Genomic DNA, 17,713 nt, shown 5'->3' with positions numbered 1-17,713 from the left:
TGTCGGGCACAGCTGCTGAGCCCTTGTCACTCCCGGCATCCCACATGCCTGCCGGGTTCCAGATTTGTCCCTGCACAGCTGGGGACCATGGAGGAAGGTCTCCCATCACCCACCAAAACTAACAGGTAGAGGTCACACTTTGCAAAGAGCCCCATAAGTGACGAGCACGATGAGGGGGCAGGAGGCAGAAGTGCCAGGAAGAGCAGCCGGGGAGGGCTTCCCCAGCCAGCTCGATTTAGGCACGTGGTTCTAATTGGGGTTGGTTCTAACTGGAGTAAAGCGTCCACCTGCCCCTCCTCAGGAAGGTAAACATCACACCTGCTTCTCTCCTCCCTGGGACTGTTGCTATGGAGATCCCAGAGGCATTGGCACCAATAACACAGGGCCACAAACAGAAGTGGCAGCTTCACTGGCCGGTCCAGTAGCCACCGTTTTAAACCCATGAGTGCCAAGCGGCGTTGACGTGCACCTCAGCTCAACACAACAGCCAAAGTCCCACTTTGCCAGGCTTGCCAGCCAAAAGGTAGCAGCTTTTCCTTCCCAGGAGTCCCCAGCCAGAACAGAAATGCCTGGGATGGTCTCAAGTGTGCCCAAGAGCTGAAGCATCTTTCTCAGTGAGGTTAAGAAAATCACCCTGCACTGCCCAGAGAGATAGCCTGGTGTGGGTAGATGTGGAGGAGTCCTTAGTCCTGAGCTTTTCCACCTGCCTCCTTCCTTGAGAGTGACAGTCATGTACAGGGGAGAAGGTGGACGGGCCATGAAGGCCACTGACCAGCAGTGTGCACTCAGGCTAGTGGTTCAACCTCATGTGTCCAGTCAGGGTTAAAGGAATACCTAACTGGCAAGGATGCTGTGGACATTAGCACAGGTGTCTCTCAAATGTCTAGTGCGCTTGACACACAACAGCTGCTCTATGCTCAATCAATGGGTGGCCGTTAGTAACTTTCCTCAGCAGCTAACCTGTGTCCCTGGTAAGGGGACCGTTCCCACACTGCCGCCATCAAAGTCTGGTTGAGTCGAAGAGGAGGGCACTTGAGAAGGGAGGGTGCGTGAGATAACGATGCCACCCCATTGGGCAGGAACAAGAAATTCAAAGAGAAAATCCCTGGAGATAGGGGATATAGGTTGGTCCTCTCACATTTAGTTCAGATAGGAGGGCTGACAACTCAACTTTTCTAAATTAAAAAAAAAATTTAAGTAAAAAAAAAAAAAAAAAAGCACTGCTAGTTGCCAGGCTAGAGTCAGGTGTCTGGACCTGCTAATGATCCCAGTAACATTTTGTGGGAATTGCTCTCGGCAGACACGACTGCACGCAGGTTCCATAGACCCACCATTGACGTGGAAAAACCTGATGTTACTGTACATAATATGGTGGGCTGTTGCAAAAGAATCCATTGTTTATATTTTGACCATGTTACTTACTTTTTACATAGGTTTAATGTATGTTAAGTCTTCATCCAGAGAGCTTTTTTTAAATATAATTCAATTTTCACCTCTTGATTTGGAGGTGGGGGGAGGCTTTGTTTTATGTTTGTGGTACCCTATTTTTTTTTTAACATCTTTATTGGAGTATAATTGCTTTACAATGGTGTGTTAGTTTCTGCTGTATAACAAAGTGAATCAGCTATACATATAAATATATCCCCATATCCCCTCCCTCTTGCGCCTCCCTCCCACCCTCCCTATCCCACCCCTCTAGATGGTCACAAAGCACCGAGCTGATCTCCCTGTGCTATGCGGCTGCTTCCCACTAGCTATCTATTTTACATTTTGTAGTGTATATATGTCCATGCCACTCTCTCACTTCGTCCCAGCTTACCCTTCCCCCTCCCCATGTCCTCAAGTCCATTATCTACATCTGTGTCTTTATTCCTGTCCTGCCCCTAGGTTCTTCAGAACCTTTTTTTTTTCTTTAGATTCCATATATATGTGTTAGCATACGGTATTCATTTTTCTCTTTCTGACTTACTTCACTCTGTATGACAGACTCTAGGTCCATCCACCTCACTACAAATAACTCAATTTCATTTCTTTTTATGGCTGAATAATATTCCATTGTATATTTGTGCCACATCTTCTTTATCCATTCATCTGTTGATAGACACTTAGGTTGCTTCCATATCCTGCCTATTGTAAATAGTGCTACAATGAACATTGTGGTACATGACTCTTTTTGAATTATGGTTTTCTCAGGGTATTTGCCCAGTAGTGGGATTACTGGGTCATATGGTAGTTCTATTTTTAGTTTTTTAAGTAACCTCCATACTGTTCTCCATAGCAGCTGTATAAATTTACATTCCCACCAACAGTGCAAGAGGGTTCCGTTTTGCCCACACCCTCTCCAGCATTTATTGTTTGTAGATTTTTTGATGATGGCCATCCTGACCAGTGTGAGGTGATACCTCATTGTAGTTTTGATTTGCATTTCTCTAATGATTAGTGATGTTCAGCATCCTTTCATGTGTTTGTTAGCAATCTGTATGTCTTCTTTGGAGAAATGTCTATTTAGGTCTTCTGCCCATTTTTGGATTGGGTTGTTTGTTTTTTTGATATTGAGCTGCATGAGCTGCTTGTATATTTTGGAGATTCATCCTTTGTCAGTTGCTTCATTTGCAAATATTTTCTCCCATTCTGAGGGTTGTCTTTTCATCTTGTTTATGGTTTCCTTTGCCGTGCAAAAGCTTTTAAGTTTCATTAGGTCCCATTGTTTGTTAGGGTTCATTGTTTATTTTTGTTTTTATTTCCATTTCTCTAGGAGGTGGGTCCAAAAAGGTCTTGCTGCGATTTATGTCATAGAGCGTTCTGCCTATGTTTTCCTCTAAGAGTTTGATAGTGTCTGGCCTTACATTTAGATCTTTAGTCCATTTTGAGTTTATTTTTGTGTATGGTGTTAGGGAGTCTTCTAACTTCATTCTTTTACATGTAGCTGTCCAGTTTTCCCAGCACCACTTATTGGAGAGACTGTCTTTTCTCCATTGTATATTTTTGCCTCCTTTATCAAAGATAAGGTGACCATATGTGCATGGGTTTATCTCTGGGCTTTCTATCCTGTTCCATTGATCTATATTTCTGTCTTTCTGCCAGTGCCATACTGTCTTTTTTTTTTTTTAACATCTTTATTGGAGTATAATTGCTTTACAATGGTGTGTTACTTTCTGCTTTATAACAAAGTGAATTAGCTGTATACCATACTGTCTTGTAGCTTTGTAGTATAGTCTGAAGTCAGGGAGCCTGATTCCTCCAGCTCCGTTTTTCTTTCTCAAGATTGCTTTTGCTATTTGGGGTCTTTTGTGTTTCCACACAAATTGTGAAATTTTTGGTCTAGTTCTGTGAAAAATGCCATTGGTAGTTTGATAGGGATTGCATTGAATCTGTAGATTGCTTTGGGTAGTATAGTCATTTTCACCATGTTGATTCTTCCAATCCAAGAACATGGTATATCTCTCCATCTGTTTGTATCATCCTTAATTTCTTTCATCAGTGTGTTATAGTTTTCTGCATACAGGTTTTTGTCTCCTTAGGTAGGTTTATTCCTAGGTAATTTATTCTTTTTGTTGCAATGGTAAATGGGAGTGTTTCCTTAATTTCTCTTTCAGTTTTTTCATTAGTGTATAGGAATGCAAGACATTTCTGTGCATTAATTTTGTGTCCTGCTACTTTACCAAATTCATTGATTAGCTGTAGTAGTTTTCTGGTAACATCTTTAGGATTCTCTATGTATAGTATCATGTCATCTGCAAACAGTGACAGTTTTACTTCTTCTTTTCCAATTTGGATTCCTTTTATTTCTTTTTCTTCTCTGATTGCTGTGGCTAAAACGTCCAAAACTATGTTGAATAATAGTGGTGAGAGTGGGCAACCTTGTCTTGTTCCTGATCTTGGTGGAAATGGTTTCAGTTTCTCACCATTGAGAATGATGGCCTTTATTATGTTGAGGTAAGTTCCCTCTATGCCTACTTTCTGTAGGGTTTTTATCATAAATGGGTGTTGAATTTTGTCAAAAATTTCTTCCGCATCTATTGAGATGATCATATGGTTTTTCTCCTTCAATTTGTTAATATGGTGTATTACATTGATTTGCATATATTGAAGAATCCTTGCATTCCTGGGATAAACCCCACTTGATCATGGTGTATGATACTTTTAATGTGCTGTTGGATTCTGTTTGCTAGTATTTTGTTGAGGATTTTTGCATCTATGTTCATCAGTGGTATTGGCCTGTAGTTTTCTTTTTTTGTGACATCTTTGTCTGGTTTTGGTATCAGGGTGATAGTGGCCTCATAGAATGAGTTTGGGAGTGTCCCTCCCTCTGCTATATTTTGGAAGAGTTTGCGAAGGATGGGTGTTAGCTCTTCTCTAAATATTTGATAGAATTCACCTGTGAAGCCATCTGCTCCTGGGCTTTTGTTTGTTGGAAGATTTTTAATCACAGTTTCAATTTCAGTGCTTGTGATTGGTCTGTTTATATTTGCTATTTCTTCCTGGTGCAGTCTCGGAAGGTTGTGCTTTTCTAAGAATTAGTCCATTTCTTCCAGGTTTCCATTTTATTGGCATATAGTTGCTTGTAGTAATCTCTCATGATCCATCGTATTTCTGCAGTGTCAGCTGTTACTTCTCCTTTTTCATTTCTAATTCTATTGATTTGAGTCTTCTCCCTTTCTTTCTTGATGAGTCTGGCTAATGGTTTATCAATTTTGTTTATATTCTCAAAGAACCAGCTTTTAGTTTTATTGATCTTTGCTATCGTTTCCTTCATTTCTTTTTCATTTATTTCTGATCTGATCTTTATGATTTCTTTCCTTCTGCTAACTTTGGGTTTTTTTGTTCTTCTTTCTCTAATTGCTTTAGGTGTAAAGTTAGGTTGTTGCGTTGAGATGTTTCTTGTTTCTTGAGGTAGGATTGTATTGCTATTAACTTCCCTCTTAGAACTGCGCTTGCTGCATCCCATAGGTTTTGGGTCATCGTGTTTTCATTGTCATTTCTTTCTAGGTATTTTTTTGATTTCCTCTTTGATTTCTTCAGTGATCTCTTGGTTATTTAGTAATGTATTGTTTAGCCTCCATGTGTTTGTATTTTTTACAGATTTTTTCCTGTAATAAACATCTAGTCTCATAGTGCTGTGGTTGGAAAAGATAGTTGATATGATTTCAATTTTCTTAAATTTACCAAGGCTTGATTTGTGACTGAAGATATGATCTATCTTGGGGAATGTTCCATGAGCACTTGAGAAGAAACTGTATTCTGTTGTTTTTGGATGGAATGTCCTATAAATATCAATTAACTCCATCTTGTTTAATGTGTCATTTAAAGTTTGTGTTTCCTTATTTATTTTCATTTTGGATGATCCATCCATTGGTGAAAGTGAGGTGTTAAAGTCTCCTACTATGATTGTGTTATTGTCGATTTCCCCTTTTATGGCTGTTAGTATTTGCCTTATGTATTGAGATGCTCCTATGTTGGGTGCATAAATATTTACAATTGTTATATCTTCTTCTTGGATTGATCCCTTGATCATTATGTCATGTCCTTCTTTGTCTCTTGCAATAGTCTTTATTTTAAAGTCCATTTTGTCTGATATGAGAATTGCTACTCCAGGTTTCTTTTGATTTTCATTTGCATGGAATATCTTTTTCCATCCCCTCACTTTCAGTCTGTTTGTGTCCCTAGGTCTGAGGTAGGTCTCTTGTAGACAGCATATATATGGGTCTTGTGTTTTTATCCATTCAGCCAGTCTATGTCTTTGGTCGGAGCATTTAATCCATTTACATTTAAGGTAGTTATCGATATGTATGTTCCTATTACCATTTTCTTAATTGTTTTGGGTTTGTTATTGTAGGTCTTTTCCTTCTCTTGTGTTTCCTGCCTAGAGAAGTTCCTTCAGCATTTGTTGTAAAGCTGGTTTGGTGGTGCTGAATTCTCTTAGCTTTTGCTTATCTGTAAAGGTTTTAATTTCTCCATCGAATCTGAATGAGATCCCTGCTGGGTAGAGTAATCGCTTTTTTTTTTTAAATTATTTATTTATTTATTTATTTTTGGCTGCCTTGTGTCTTCATTGCTGTGAGTGGGTTTTCTTTAGCTGTGGCAAGCGGGAGCTACTCTTCGTTGCAGTGCACGGGCTTCTCATTGCAGTGGCTTCTCTTGTTGTGGAGCACGGGCTCTAGGCGTGTGGGTTTCAGTAGTTGTGGCTCACAGACTCAGTAGTTGTGGCGCACAGGCTCTAGAACACAGGCTCAGTAGTTGTGGCGCACAGGCGTAGCTGCTCTGTGTCATGTGGGATCTTCCTGGACCAGGACTCGAACCCATATCCCCTGCACTGGCAGGCGGATTCTTAACCACTGCACCACCAGGGAAGCCCTGGGTAGAGTAATCTTGGTTGTAGTTTTTTCCCTTTCATCACTTGAAATATGTCCTGCCACTCCCTTCTGGCTTGCAGAGTTTCTGCTGAAAGATCAGCTGTTAACCTTATGGGGATTCCCTTGTATGTTATTTGTTGCTTTTCCCTTGCTGCTTTAGTATTTTTTCTTTTTATTTAATTTTGATAGTTTGATTAATATGTGTCTTGGCATGTTTCTGCTTGGATTTATCCTGTATGAGACTCTCTGTGCTTCCTGAACTTGATTATTTCCTTTCCCATATTAAGGAAGTTTTCAACTATAATCTCTTCAAATATTTTCTCAATCCCTTTCTTTTTCTCTTCTTCTTCTGGGGCCCCTATAATTTGAATGTTTGTGTGTTTAATGTTGTCCCAGAGATCTCTGAGACTGTCCTCAATTCTTTTCATTCTTTTATCTTTATTCTGCTCTGCAGTAGTTATTTCCACTATTTTATCTTCCAGGTCACTTATCTGTTCTTCTGCCTCAGTTATTCTGCTATTGCTCCCTTCTAGAGAATTTTTAATTTCATTTATTGTGTTGTTCATCACTGTTTGTTTGCTCTTTAGTTCTTCTAGGTCCTTGTTAAACGTTTCTTGTATTTTCTCCATTCTACTTCCAAGATTTTGGATCATCTTTACTATCATTACTCTGAATTCTTTTTCAGGTAGACTGCCTATTTCCTCTTCATTTGTTTGGTCTGGTGGGTTTTTACCTTGCTCCTTCATCTGCTGTGTGTTTCTCTGTCTTCTCATTTTCCTTAACTTACTGTGTTTGGGGTCATCTTTTCGCAGGCTGCAGGTTCATAGTTCCCGTTGTTTTTGGTGTCTGCCCCCAGTGGATAAGGCTGGTTCAGTGGGTTGTGTAGGCTTCCTGGTGGAGGGGACTGGTACCTGTGTTCTGATGGATGAGGCTGGATCTTGTCTCTCTGGTGGGCAGGACTGTGTCCGGTGGTGTGTTTTTGGGGTGTCTGTGAACTTACTATGATTTTACGCAGCCTCTCTGCTAATGGGTGGGGTTGTGCTCCTGTCTTGCTAGTTGTTTGGCATAGGGTGTCCAGCACTGTAGCTTGCTGGTCGTTGAGTGGAGCTGGGTCTTAGCATTGAGATGGAGGTCTCTGGGAGAGCTCTTGCCGATTGATATTACATGGGGCCGGGAGGTCTCTGGTCGACCAATGTCCTGAACTTGGCTCTCCCACCTCAGAGGCTCAGGCCTGACACCCGGCTGGAGCACCAAGACTGTGTCAGCCTCTCAGCTCTCCCCAGGGGTGACCTCGGAGAGCATCCTGCATCCCTTGCTGCCTCCCCAGACTCCGGGGCACCACCCACAGCCGAGTCACCGGCCCGGCTGTGTCTCGGATGTCTGTGGTATCCTATTTTTAAAAAGTCAAATAAATAAAGAGAATATTTCAGTACCAAATAAAATGCCCTTCAGCTCCTGAGAGAGATCAGAAAGCTTGGCAAGGACCCAGGAGTAATACAGACCTCAGGAATGGATCTTGTCACAGGGCACCCACCCCCCCCCTCACCCCCTCCCCCATCCCTGAAGAGTGAGAAAGCCAGAAGCAGCCTCTGCTTCCTGGATGCTGCTCCAGCCTAGCTCTGCCATGAATCAGCCATGTGTAACCATTGGCTAGTTCCCATCTCATCTGCCCATCTTGCTGATGATGAAAGAGGAGAGTTGGAGTGTTTTCAAATTATTCTCTATCAAGGATGGGTTTTCCTACCATCCCCTGCCAGAGCTTCTAGCCCTCTAAACTTTCCCAAGCAAATGGCACTCTCCAATTTTAAACATCATTGAGAAAGGAGATTCCACAGAATACCTTACACTTCCTTTTGAAATCATCCCTTTTGCTTTGCTCAGTGGAGAAGGGGGCTCCAGGGGGACCAACCTCCAGGGAAGTCACCAGATGAAGTCAGGCAGTCCTGACTTGGCTGGAGTCCTTGGCTCCTCCCCCTCCCAACAAACCCAAGCTGGGACCTTTCCTTTCTACCTGGCTCCTAGGGCTGACGGCTCTCCCCAGCAAGCCCCCTACAGTCCTGTGAGTCCACACACACTCATCATTTATGAACCTGAGCATCATCTACTCACAGGTAACTTTCAGCCTCCTTGAAAGGACAGCTTCTCTCTGGGACCTCCCACTTCTTGCCTGCTGAGGTCACCTGGTGAGCGCTATTCAGCAAAACACCATTTTTCATTAGCAGGGATGAAAAATGCCTGTGTGTCACCACAAGGTGATCCGTTTGGATCTATGGAGGCTAGAAATCATGTTCCAAATTAGTTCTGTTGCAAGTTCTAGTTCCCCTAGCAGAGGAATCTGGGTTTCTCCTATACTGGAGGGGGAAGCTTTGAATTTAGCCAAAAGGCAAAGTTGCTGGGACAGCAACTGAAAAAAGAGTAAGGGGTGGGAAATTTCAAAGCAGAGATGTGATAGCTGGATTTTTTTCTAATCTTTTTTTTTCTTTTGAAACATAATTACACATGGCAAAATGAATAGATCTGAAATGTATGGTTCAATGAATTTGACTAATGTATGCACCAGTGTAACCTACACCCATCACCCTATAAAGTTCCCTTATGCCCCTTTCCAGTCAATTCCATCTCTCTCCCCTAGAGACAACCACAGTTGATTTCCATCCCCCTCATAGCATGTGTTTAGACTTAGTGGACTTGAGATCTGTAACTTTGGTCTTAGGTCATCTGAGCAAATTAGCAAATCTCATCAGCAGCTCAGATGTCTCTACTTTCTTAGAGTTGAAAAAGGTCCTGCCTGAGCCAGTAGTGTTTGGCTCCGCTGCCCCCAGTATGCCATCTGACCCCCAGGGCTACTCTCTGAGCCACAGCCCTTCTCCCAGCCAAAGAGGTTAGCGTCAGTCTCTCAGGTAAGTGAGTGGCGAAAGCTCTTGGTAACCCAGATGGTGCATGCTTTGTTGATTAATATCTGGAAGTGCGATGCACAGAGCCACAGCATGTCAAGCAGCATGTCGATTTTTCCTGAAGCACCTCACAAAAGGGAGCTATTCCTTTTGTGCACTTCCTTTTAGAAACAAAGGATTCCGTGACCACCTTCTTCCAGGCTTCTAGCCATCAGGATGGCTGCAGAGCTGAAATGATTAGTCAGGGTGGAGGGTGGGAATTGAACGTGTGGATGTTTGTGAACCCAGCACTGAGCCTGTGGTCCATGAAATTGAAGGATCCCAAATTCTATTGGATTAAACTTGGCCAAATGTCTCGAAGGTGAAAAGTACTTTGTCTGAATGCAAAGCTTTGGTGTCTCTGGAATGTACCTTCTGCAGCTCAGTTCTTAATCACTGTATATTTTTTCACTTGGACAAAGGCTGCCTGCTAATAGCATTTTCAACCACCTTCAGCTGCTTCGCTCAGCTACGCCAAGGCCTCAGGCTGAGCTGGCTGCAGTTTCCTGGCACCATGATCTGTTCCCGACTGACCAGCATTGAGGAACAGCACACATTCACACCCTGAAAAAATTCCTTTCCCTGTAACTAAGCAAGATGCCAGGCAAAGGCAGAATTACCACTCCCCTTCCTAAGTGTCTCCTGCAGAACCGTCCAAACTGGAGGCGAGGATGGGGGTGAAGAGGAGGAAGGAAAGACCCCTAGAAGGCGCAGGGTGGGAGCTCTCCTCTCTGTGTGCAGAGCAGTAGCTAGGAGCTCCCAGCAAGCCCCTAGCAGCGTACACCTTGGGGCACCTCATCTCTGAACGCCGGTAGCCTCTGCTGTCAGGTTTCACTTTGATCCCTGAAAATTATAAGAACCTCAGCTCTTCTGAAGAGAGGCAGCTGCTGAGCCAGTGTGATTGCAGGATTTCTTCCCCAAAGCCCGAGGCCAGCATCTAGCCTTGCCTGCACCCTGCATGAGTAACCACCTTCCAGCCTCACCCACGAGGTCACCGCCTAGTGAACAGATTGCGGCTGGGCTGAGCTGCCCCCTGAGCCGACCTGAACCATCATGACCTCCTTTAGCAGCAGAACTGGCATTTGGTAAATATGTGAGAGCAGGAGCGGGAGAGGGAGAGGGAGACAAAAATGCCAAGGAGTACCACCTGGATGGCTGAGAGGTTGGGAACAATCTCAGGGCGTGTTCTCCGGGCTGTCAGCTGCAGCCCCGCCCCCAACTGTGAAGCCCTGAGCCGCTGCAAGCAGCTGGGAGAGGGGAGGGGAAGGATTGATGGGCTGGCCACAGGTCTTTGCAGTCAGAGCTGTGAGGCTGAGCTCCAGGACTTAGGCAGGAAGAGATTAATTAACGCCTCCCAGCCCAGCCCGCTCTACAGAACTGCGAGGCGTGGAGGGTAGGGATCCTCAGGGCCAAATTCACCTAAAACAGACAGACACACAATCATCCAGAAATAGAATCTCTAACCTCCCTCAACCACAGCCCCTTCTCCAGCCAAAATGACCTCACTAATGAGAATGAAGCTGTAATGAGGGTTTGGATGCCTGGTAAACCTCACCCTCTTTGTCTCTGGGCTTTTAGCATCCGCACAGGCAAGGGACTGTTATTTAGAAGCTTTAGTGATTCCTTTTTTTCACACCCGCCAGCTAAATCAGAGCCCCAAATGCCATTGTACGGCAAACCTGGAAATATATCTGGATACACCATGTGTAATTTGTGGCCCTGGTAGAGGAGGGGTGGAAGGAGGGGGGAGGAGCTGGTATTTGGTGTGTGGTTTCCACAGCAATAAGCAGCACCCAGGAGGAAAGCAGCATTCCTTGGTGCCTTTCATGTGAGCAGGGATGGAAAAGGGTGACAGGAGCTGCGGGAGGTTTGGTAGAGCCCCCGTACCAGGAGGCCCCTAGACTCATCAGCTCCACATTTCCCCATGCTTCCCGCCTTCAGGCCTGCGTGGAGAAGGCCCGTTCCCAGGTGCACCACCTGGATGACAAATGCCTACAGCTCCGTGTAAGAAAGGGCAGTCAAGGAAAGTCCCGGCTCCATGTGTGCTTTAGAACCAGGGCTGGAGGGAGTCCTCGGAGGTCAGCTTCTGCCATCTGTGAACTATTTTTGTACCTAACTCACTCCACACAGAGGAGTAGCCATCCTGCTTTTAGTGATTTGCAAAGACTGGCACTTGAAACCCTCTAGGATTTAAAAAAAAAAAAATCTGATTAAAAAATTCTTAGCCCAGTATAAATGTATCCGGCTGCAGGCTAAGTTTAGTGTATCTGAAGATTCAGATAAGGTTGCTGATGGGGAGATTTTGTGCATGTGTGTGTGTGTGTGTGTCTGTTTTAAGGTAGGGAAGAAAAAAATGAAAAGTTTTTTCTCACTAGCAAACATGAGGCATGAAAGGGGAAAAACAGAGCAAAGGGGAGGTAGATGCAGACCTCCCAACTGCCCCTGAGAGCATTTGCATTTCTGGACAAGCTCCCATCCCTGCCATCGGAATTCTCAAAGTCAAGCTGGCACGTCCCTCCGTGGAGAGCTAAGCCAGATGACATATTGTCCTGTATCCAGCAAACTCACAGCCCATGTTGTTCGTTTGTTGGAAATGCCCATTATCCATCAATTCATCAATCAGCAGGTTTATTGAGTACCCTACCAGGCTTCACAAACCTGATCAATTTTTTTTAATTACATCCAGCTTACATGCAGCCAAGCCCAGTAAACAAGATGAGCCCTCACACCCCACTTGGAAATGAACATGAGGAGTTGCTGGCCCTTGAAACCTCACGCTACCAAACGCTGCAGCCCGTGCTGATGAGCGACCACGTGCTACCCTAGGCAGATGGCGCTGGTGTCGCTGACCCACTGTCGATATTAAGATGGGCTCTGAGTGTTTTCTCAGACACAGTGATCAATCTGCTTGGGTCCAGCCATACTCTCCTCTAGACGCCTGTCCAATGCTATGGATTTCTGAAGAGGGTGAGCAGGGGATGGGCGCAGACCATGGCTAGGGAAATAAGCAGAGGGCTGAGCCTTGCTCCTCCTCCTCCTGCCCAGCCCCACATCAGAGGCTCCTCCCGGGCATGCGAACAACTGGCCTCTCTCAGGACCTCTATGCCCCATGTACCAGGCCTCACGATAGAGTTCATCCTTTTTGTTTTTGAAAGGACAAGAACGGCTTCATAGTTTGTAAGTGAAGGGCTTGTAAGACTTCCTGATGTGGAATCATCAAAGTCAGCCTCTGGGTACCATAGATGGGGGACCAAGAACATAGGAGTGTATTGCCCTGTGTCCTGCAGCCCAGGCTCCGAGCCTCGGCAGAGCCCCCACACCTTCCCAGTCCCAGAACAGGTTGTCAGGAGGACCCAAGGAGAGCTCAATCCTGCATTTTAAACAGGATTCCTAGGTCTTCTGCCTTCTTCAGACTAGTTAATTCATTAGTTCCAAGTCACCCAGATTCTTAGCCATCATCTGTTTGGGTCAACCCCCCCACCCCACCCCCCGATCTTACTAGTCCCCAGGCCACCTTTCCTTCCTCACTTGGATAAAATCAAGTTCAGGGGCAGCCCACAGGCATTAAGAGACACTCTACCTAAAGGTTGAAATGCCTGGTTTGGGGTAAGTAAAATCCCCACACCCCCAAAAGTGTACCAGCAACACACCCTCACCCCCTAACCTTCCCCAAAGACCTGGTTGTTCAATTGTCTGTGGCTAAGGCTCCCAAACCCAGAGATGAAAGGGGTCGGTGAGCTAAGTCGTTTGGCCTCGTGGCTCGTGCAACAATTAATCCACCTGTCTGGCTCTCTGTGTCTGTCCTCTGTGTGTGTGTGCGCCTGTGGTGCCCCTGTGTCGCTGTCTCTGCAGGGAAAGTCGCTGGCGGGCAAGCGCCTCACCGGCCTGATGCAGTCCTCCTGACGGTCCCCCCCGCAGGGCCCGGGCCCGAGGACCACGCGGGCAGCCGGCCGTGCTCCACATCTGCAGACAGAGTTTCCCTGCGGGGAGATTTGGTCACTGTGAAAGAGAAAGAGTGAGGGCCGTGATGGGCAACGGTGGGGAGACGCGGTGGGTGAACCAGAGGGAGGCCAGAAAGAGAGTCCACGGAACCTGGGGTCGGCCGGGTAGAAGCCCCTGTTTACAACCCTCTCTTCCTTGTATAGTCGCGTGCCGACATCCCACTCTCTAGGAGGTCCTGGTCCCTAACACGCTCAGGGGAGAGGACCCGGTGGGACTGTCGGCTGAGGTTATATTCTGACTCTCATCACTCCTCCCGCCGTCTGGGGGATCACGCTTTCCAGCACACTCAAGAGAACCACTGGCCCTGAGCACATCCAGTATTACATCCCACCGCCTCTCCGGTGCACCACGGCACCCCCCTAGTTACACCACTGTGTCCCGACCGCCTCCCACCTCCCGCCTCCCCCACCTCTGCGGCCGCTGCGCGTAAGGAGCCGGGACCAGGCTGCCCGCACACCACGCGCCCCAATCGCATCGTCAGCACTGAGCCATCTCCTGGACTGCAGCACCTCGAGTTCTTCCAACCCCCTTGCAGGCCGCCTTTCAAAGAGGTCTCCACAGGCGCTGGCGGCTGCCCTCTGCTCCTGCCAAATGTCTCGAGGGTCCAACACCAGAGGAAGCACTGGTGTTGATGAAAGAGCTTGTGGTTTAACAGCCGTGAAGGTTCTGACCATCTTTTAAATTTTTTATTATTTTGTAATTTATTCTGCCGTGGCCCCTCGCTCCTTGGTGTGTTCCCGCGTGTCTTACTCAAAATAAACGTAGCGGTGAACTCGGGGGCCGTTGGGATCCTCCCCTCCGGCGGCTCCAGGTGGGAGCTGGGAGGGTCCCAGATGGAGGGGCTGGGCCCCAGGCTGGCAGTCCCAGGTGTGGCTGGGCCCCTGCGGCCAGGTCTCAGTTGTGTCTGAAGCTGGGGCGGAATCTGTGCCCAGAGGCGAGGCCAGGGCCCACTGGTCCTCTGACGGTCCAGCAAAGGCTTTGCCCTCCACAATGCCAATCATCACAGGGCAACGCCAGCACAGAGCCCAACCTGCAAATGACCATCCGCCCACCTGGCTGTGAGGGAGTGATACAGGGCACCGAGTCGGGTGCCTGGCGCCTAGTAGGTGTTTTGCAAATGGTAGCTATTACTCTCATTGTTGTCGCTGTCATCGTTGTGACTCCCGTGAGCCCTCCAACAGAGTGGTATAAGCAACGTGCTTTCGAATTCAGACACTCATCCCCGCCTCCACACCTGCTATGACCATCCTCCTTTGATCTATTCTGGCCGGAGGTGAAAAGTCTCCCTTGGGAGTGTATAAACAGCAAACACAGAAGCAAAACAGCAATCACTGGTACTTCTTTACTTGTGTGGGCAATTTCACCAGCTGGTGAGGCTCATAAGCTTGTTTGCAGACGCTGATTCCTGGCTGCTCCCCCAGGACCATCTTTCCAAGCCCACCTTCGTGCCCTGTCTCCGGGGCACCAGCTTCCATCCCTCACAGCAGAGCCACCAAGGGCATGAGGAGTCGTGATTACAGTTGCGCCGTGGTTGGTTCTTGACCCCTGCGCCTCAGTTTCCCCCATGGCAGTGTTTGCTCTCCCTTCTCGGTACAGTGGAAATTAGAGACATTATTTTGAGTCCTCAGGGTGCCTCCAAAGGGGGGGCTATAGACCCAGATTCTGGGCAGACACTCCCTCCCCCTCATGCCACACAACCTGGGCTCAGAACCTGGCACCTGGCAGACAGCTGGCCACTGCTTGATGAGTAAATGAGTTTGGTGAAGCCCGCTCCCGTATTGTGGGGTCTTCTGACCCCTCCTCTTCTCGTCCCATCCTTTTTTTGTCCCCTTGCTTTTCACACAGACCTCCTGTTTCAGAACAAAATTGCCGATCATGTTCCTCTGCACTCAACGTTGCCCAAAGGAAGCTATTCCCTGCCAAGGTGCCCAGGCTATGCTGACACTGACACACAGGGTAGGTGGACAAAGGCAGTTCTAGAACAACAGGGGCCTCTGTGCCCTCAGTTGTCGAGGGCAAGGGCCTGGCTTCCTCCTGTCCTTCCTCGTGGCTGCAGCCAGGGCAAGGGTAGTCTCCCTGGCCAGGACTTCTGGGCCCCCCGGCTGCAGCTCCTGAGGCTTGGCCCACCTTGGAGGCCCCCAGAAGGCCCGCCAGAGCCAGATGGACTGCAGCCCTGAGATAGAGCAGGCTGAAGGCTTCCAGACACCTCTGGGGACATCCAGCAGGCTCGACAGACATCAGGGCGCTTCGAATGGATTCAAACCCAGAGCAATAACCTCCCTCATCCCGCCTCCCAACCAAGGCATGTTCGGTCTTGTGACTGCCACCACGTACCCGCCCCCCAGCAGATCACACCCAGAAATGGGGGGTAGAACAGGATTGCTCCACCCAAGCTGGCTAGTCCAAGGTCAGTCTACCATGCAGACCTTAGAATGCAAGTACACTTGGAAAATCTGGTCTTGGCCAGTTCCCCATTGGCCTGGTCGACACAGCCAAAAATTCAGACCAGATTAGACTTTCGAAGGCAATTCTGTAGCAAAATAAACTTTGCTTTTTTTGCCCTGTCCTGCCTTAGCTCCCCTGACTGGGCATGGTCTCTGGGTCTGGGTTTCTTCCCCATAAGGATTCACAGGGCAAATACCAGGTTGGCAGCCCCACAGCCAAAGCATCAGGGCAGTCTTAGAAGTGACCACCCACCCATCAGGGCAGATACACAGGCACCAGGCATGGGGCATCTGACTGCCATAGATTTTGCCTACATGGGAAGAGTAAAGCTCGTAGGTTGGCACATGTAAGCGCCCAGCAGCAGCCAGAGGGCCTGACCAGAGCAGCAGGAGCTCTCTGGGCTGGAGAGAGGGCTCCTGCCCTTCCAGGAAGGGATGCTTTGTTCTGCTGGGAAGGGGTTTCTGTGCCCCAGGAATGCAGCAGGGTCTAGCCCACCTGGGCAGTCAGCTGCATCTTGCTCCAGACCAACCCCTGCCAAGGGGTCAGGTACAGGCCAGCACCCAGGAGGGACCTCTCACCACTCTGAGTCGCTTCTTAGACCAGTGAACACATGGAGACGTGCTCCAGGGGCTTTCCCTGTAGTAGGGTCCCTGTTGTGTTCAAACTACCTCACCAACAGGGCATGAAGCAGGAGCCCGCCACCCATCCAGCTCCTTGGCTAGTTGTAGAAATTGATGTTTTTCTTAAAATGCACCCCTCTCATTATGCTCCAAGTGCATGGGCTTCAAAAACCACCACTAGCAAGCCTTCCCAGAAGCTGGAAAGAATTGAGGGCTGTTGGTCTTTGGGCCTTGCAGAACGTATTGAAGGGAGGTGTTCCAGCAAAGTTCAGGAGCTGGAAAGTCCTGGGGGGGGAAGGTAACATGCCACCAGCCTCCAAAAGGGCTGTCTGAGCTGAGTATGTAGCAAGGACCATGTGTGGCACAGTCAAAAAGTGGCCAAATGAATCCCTGACAACTCACCTCAGGACCCTCTGGAGAGAGGTCTGGGTTCATGTAACCATGGCAACGGCAGACGCCAGCAACCTACTCATTAGTACCACCCACTGATAAGGCATCCCCTGGGCACCACCCAGGGGCCATAAAGTAGCAAAGTAGCAAATGTAGCAATAAGGGGCCCAGGGCCATAAAGGAACAGGGTCCTAATGGCCCGGCCTCAGCCCTCTCCCCAGTCCCAAATAAGGACTCAGAGCCAGAGGCTGTCAGCTGTCTGAGGAGGGAGGCCCCTGCGCCGCGCCAAGGGCTCCTGGTCTGTATTCTATGCCCACTCGACGCACGATCACAGACACGTCGGAATGGCCTTCTCATAGTGCATGTGGTTCTCGTTAGTTTATTTTTCTGGAATTTGGGGATTGGACTCCAGAACCAAACGTGCTGGTACCATCTAAAAATAAATGACTTGAACCCACTATAATCCAGTTCACTCTGTGTGGCTCCTTGGTTTGGGGGTTTGTTCGGTAGGATTTACCACTAGAAAAAAAAAAATCTATCACCCATCCCCACTCCCCACTCCCTACCCTGCCCCATTACATACACACACACACACACACACACACACACACACACGGCCTGTTTCCCCCTCTCTCCTAAGCAGATGCTGAGCAGCTTGGGAAAGCTCTGGGGTGGGGAATACATCCTGGTAGGTTGGGACAACAGTGTCACCAGAAGGCTGACGCCCCTGACTCTACCAGGGTCTCCTTGGCTGGGTGGTGTCTGTGCCCCATTGTCTGTGCTCCACCACAAACCACAGTGGCCTGGTGAGCGTCAGCAGTGGCCAGACACCATCTGACACTCTTAAATAAAGTCCCAAGATGGAAGTCTGCTACAGACAGACGGGGATCTTTATGGGGAGTCTTGGTTTCCTGAGCGACAGACAATCTCATCTTCCAATCACGCCAAAGCAGCGGGACTCTGAGAGCCT

General features: G+C 47.8%; 1 protein-coding gene across 1 annotated transcript in view; it reads left to right on the top strand.

Annotated features, from left to right (window-relative positions):
- The window catches only part of RGS6 (regulator of G protein signaling 6), a 588,332-nt gene extending 571,126 nt beyond the window's left edge, over positions 1-17,206 (top strand). The window contains exon 20 of the mRNA XM_082451965.1: positions 13,139-17,206. Coding sequence (XP_082308091.1) covers positions 13,139-13,305 — 167 coding nt within the window. The 3' untranslated portion in view covers positions 13,306-17,206. The remainder of the gene's footprint in view (positions 1-13,138) is intronic.
- Positions 17,207-17,713: the final 507 nt, after the last annotated feature.

This window comes from Balaenoptera physalus (genome assembly GCF_965194825.1).
Source record: "Balaenoptera physalus genome assembly, chromosome: 2".
NCBI lineage: Eukaryota > Metazoa > Chordata > Mammalia > Artiodactyla > Balaenopteridae > Balaenoptera > Balaenoptera physalus.
The sequence above is the reverse complement of the archived record's forward strand: the minus strand, read 5'-3'. Positions and strand labels throughout refer to the sequence as shown.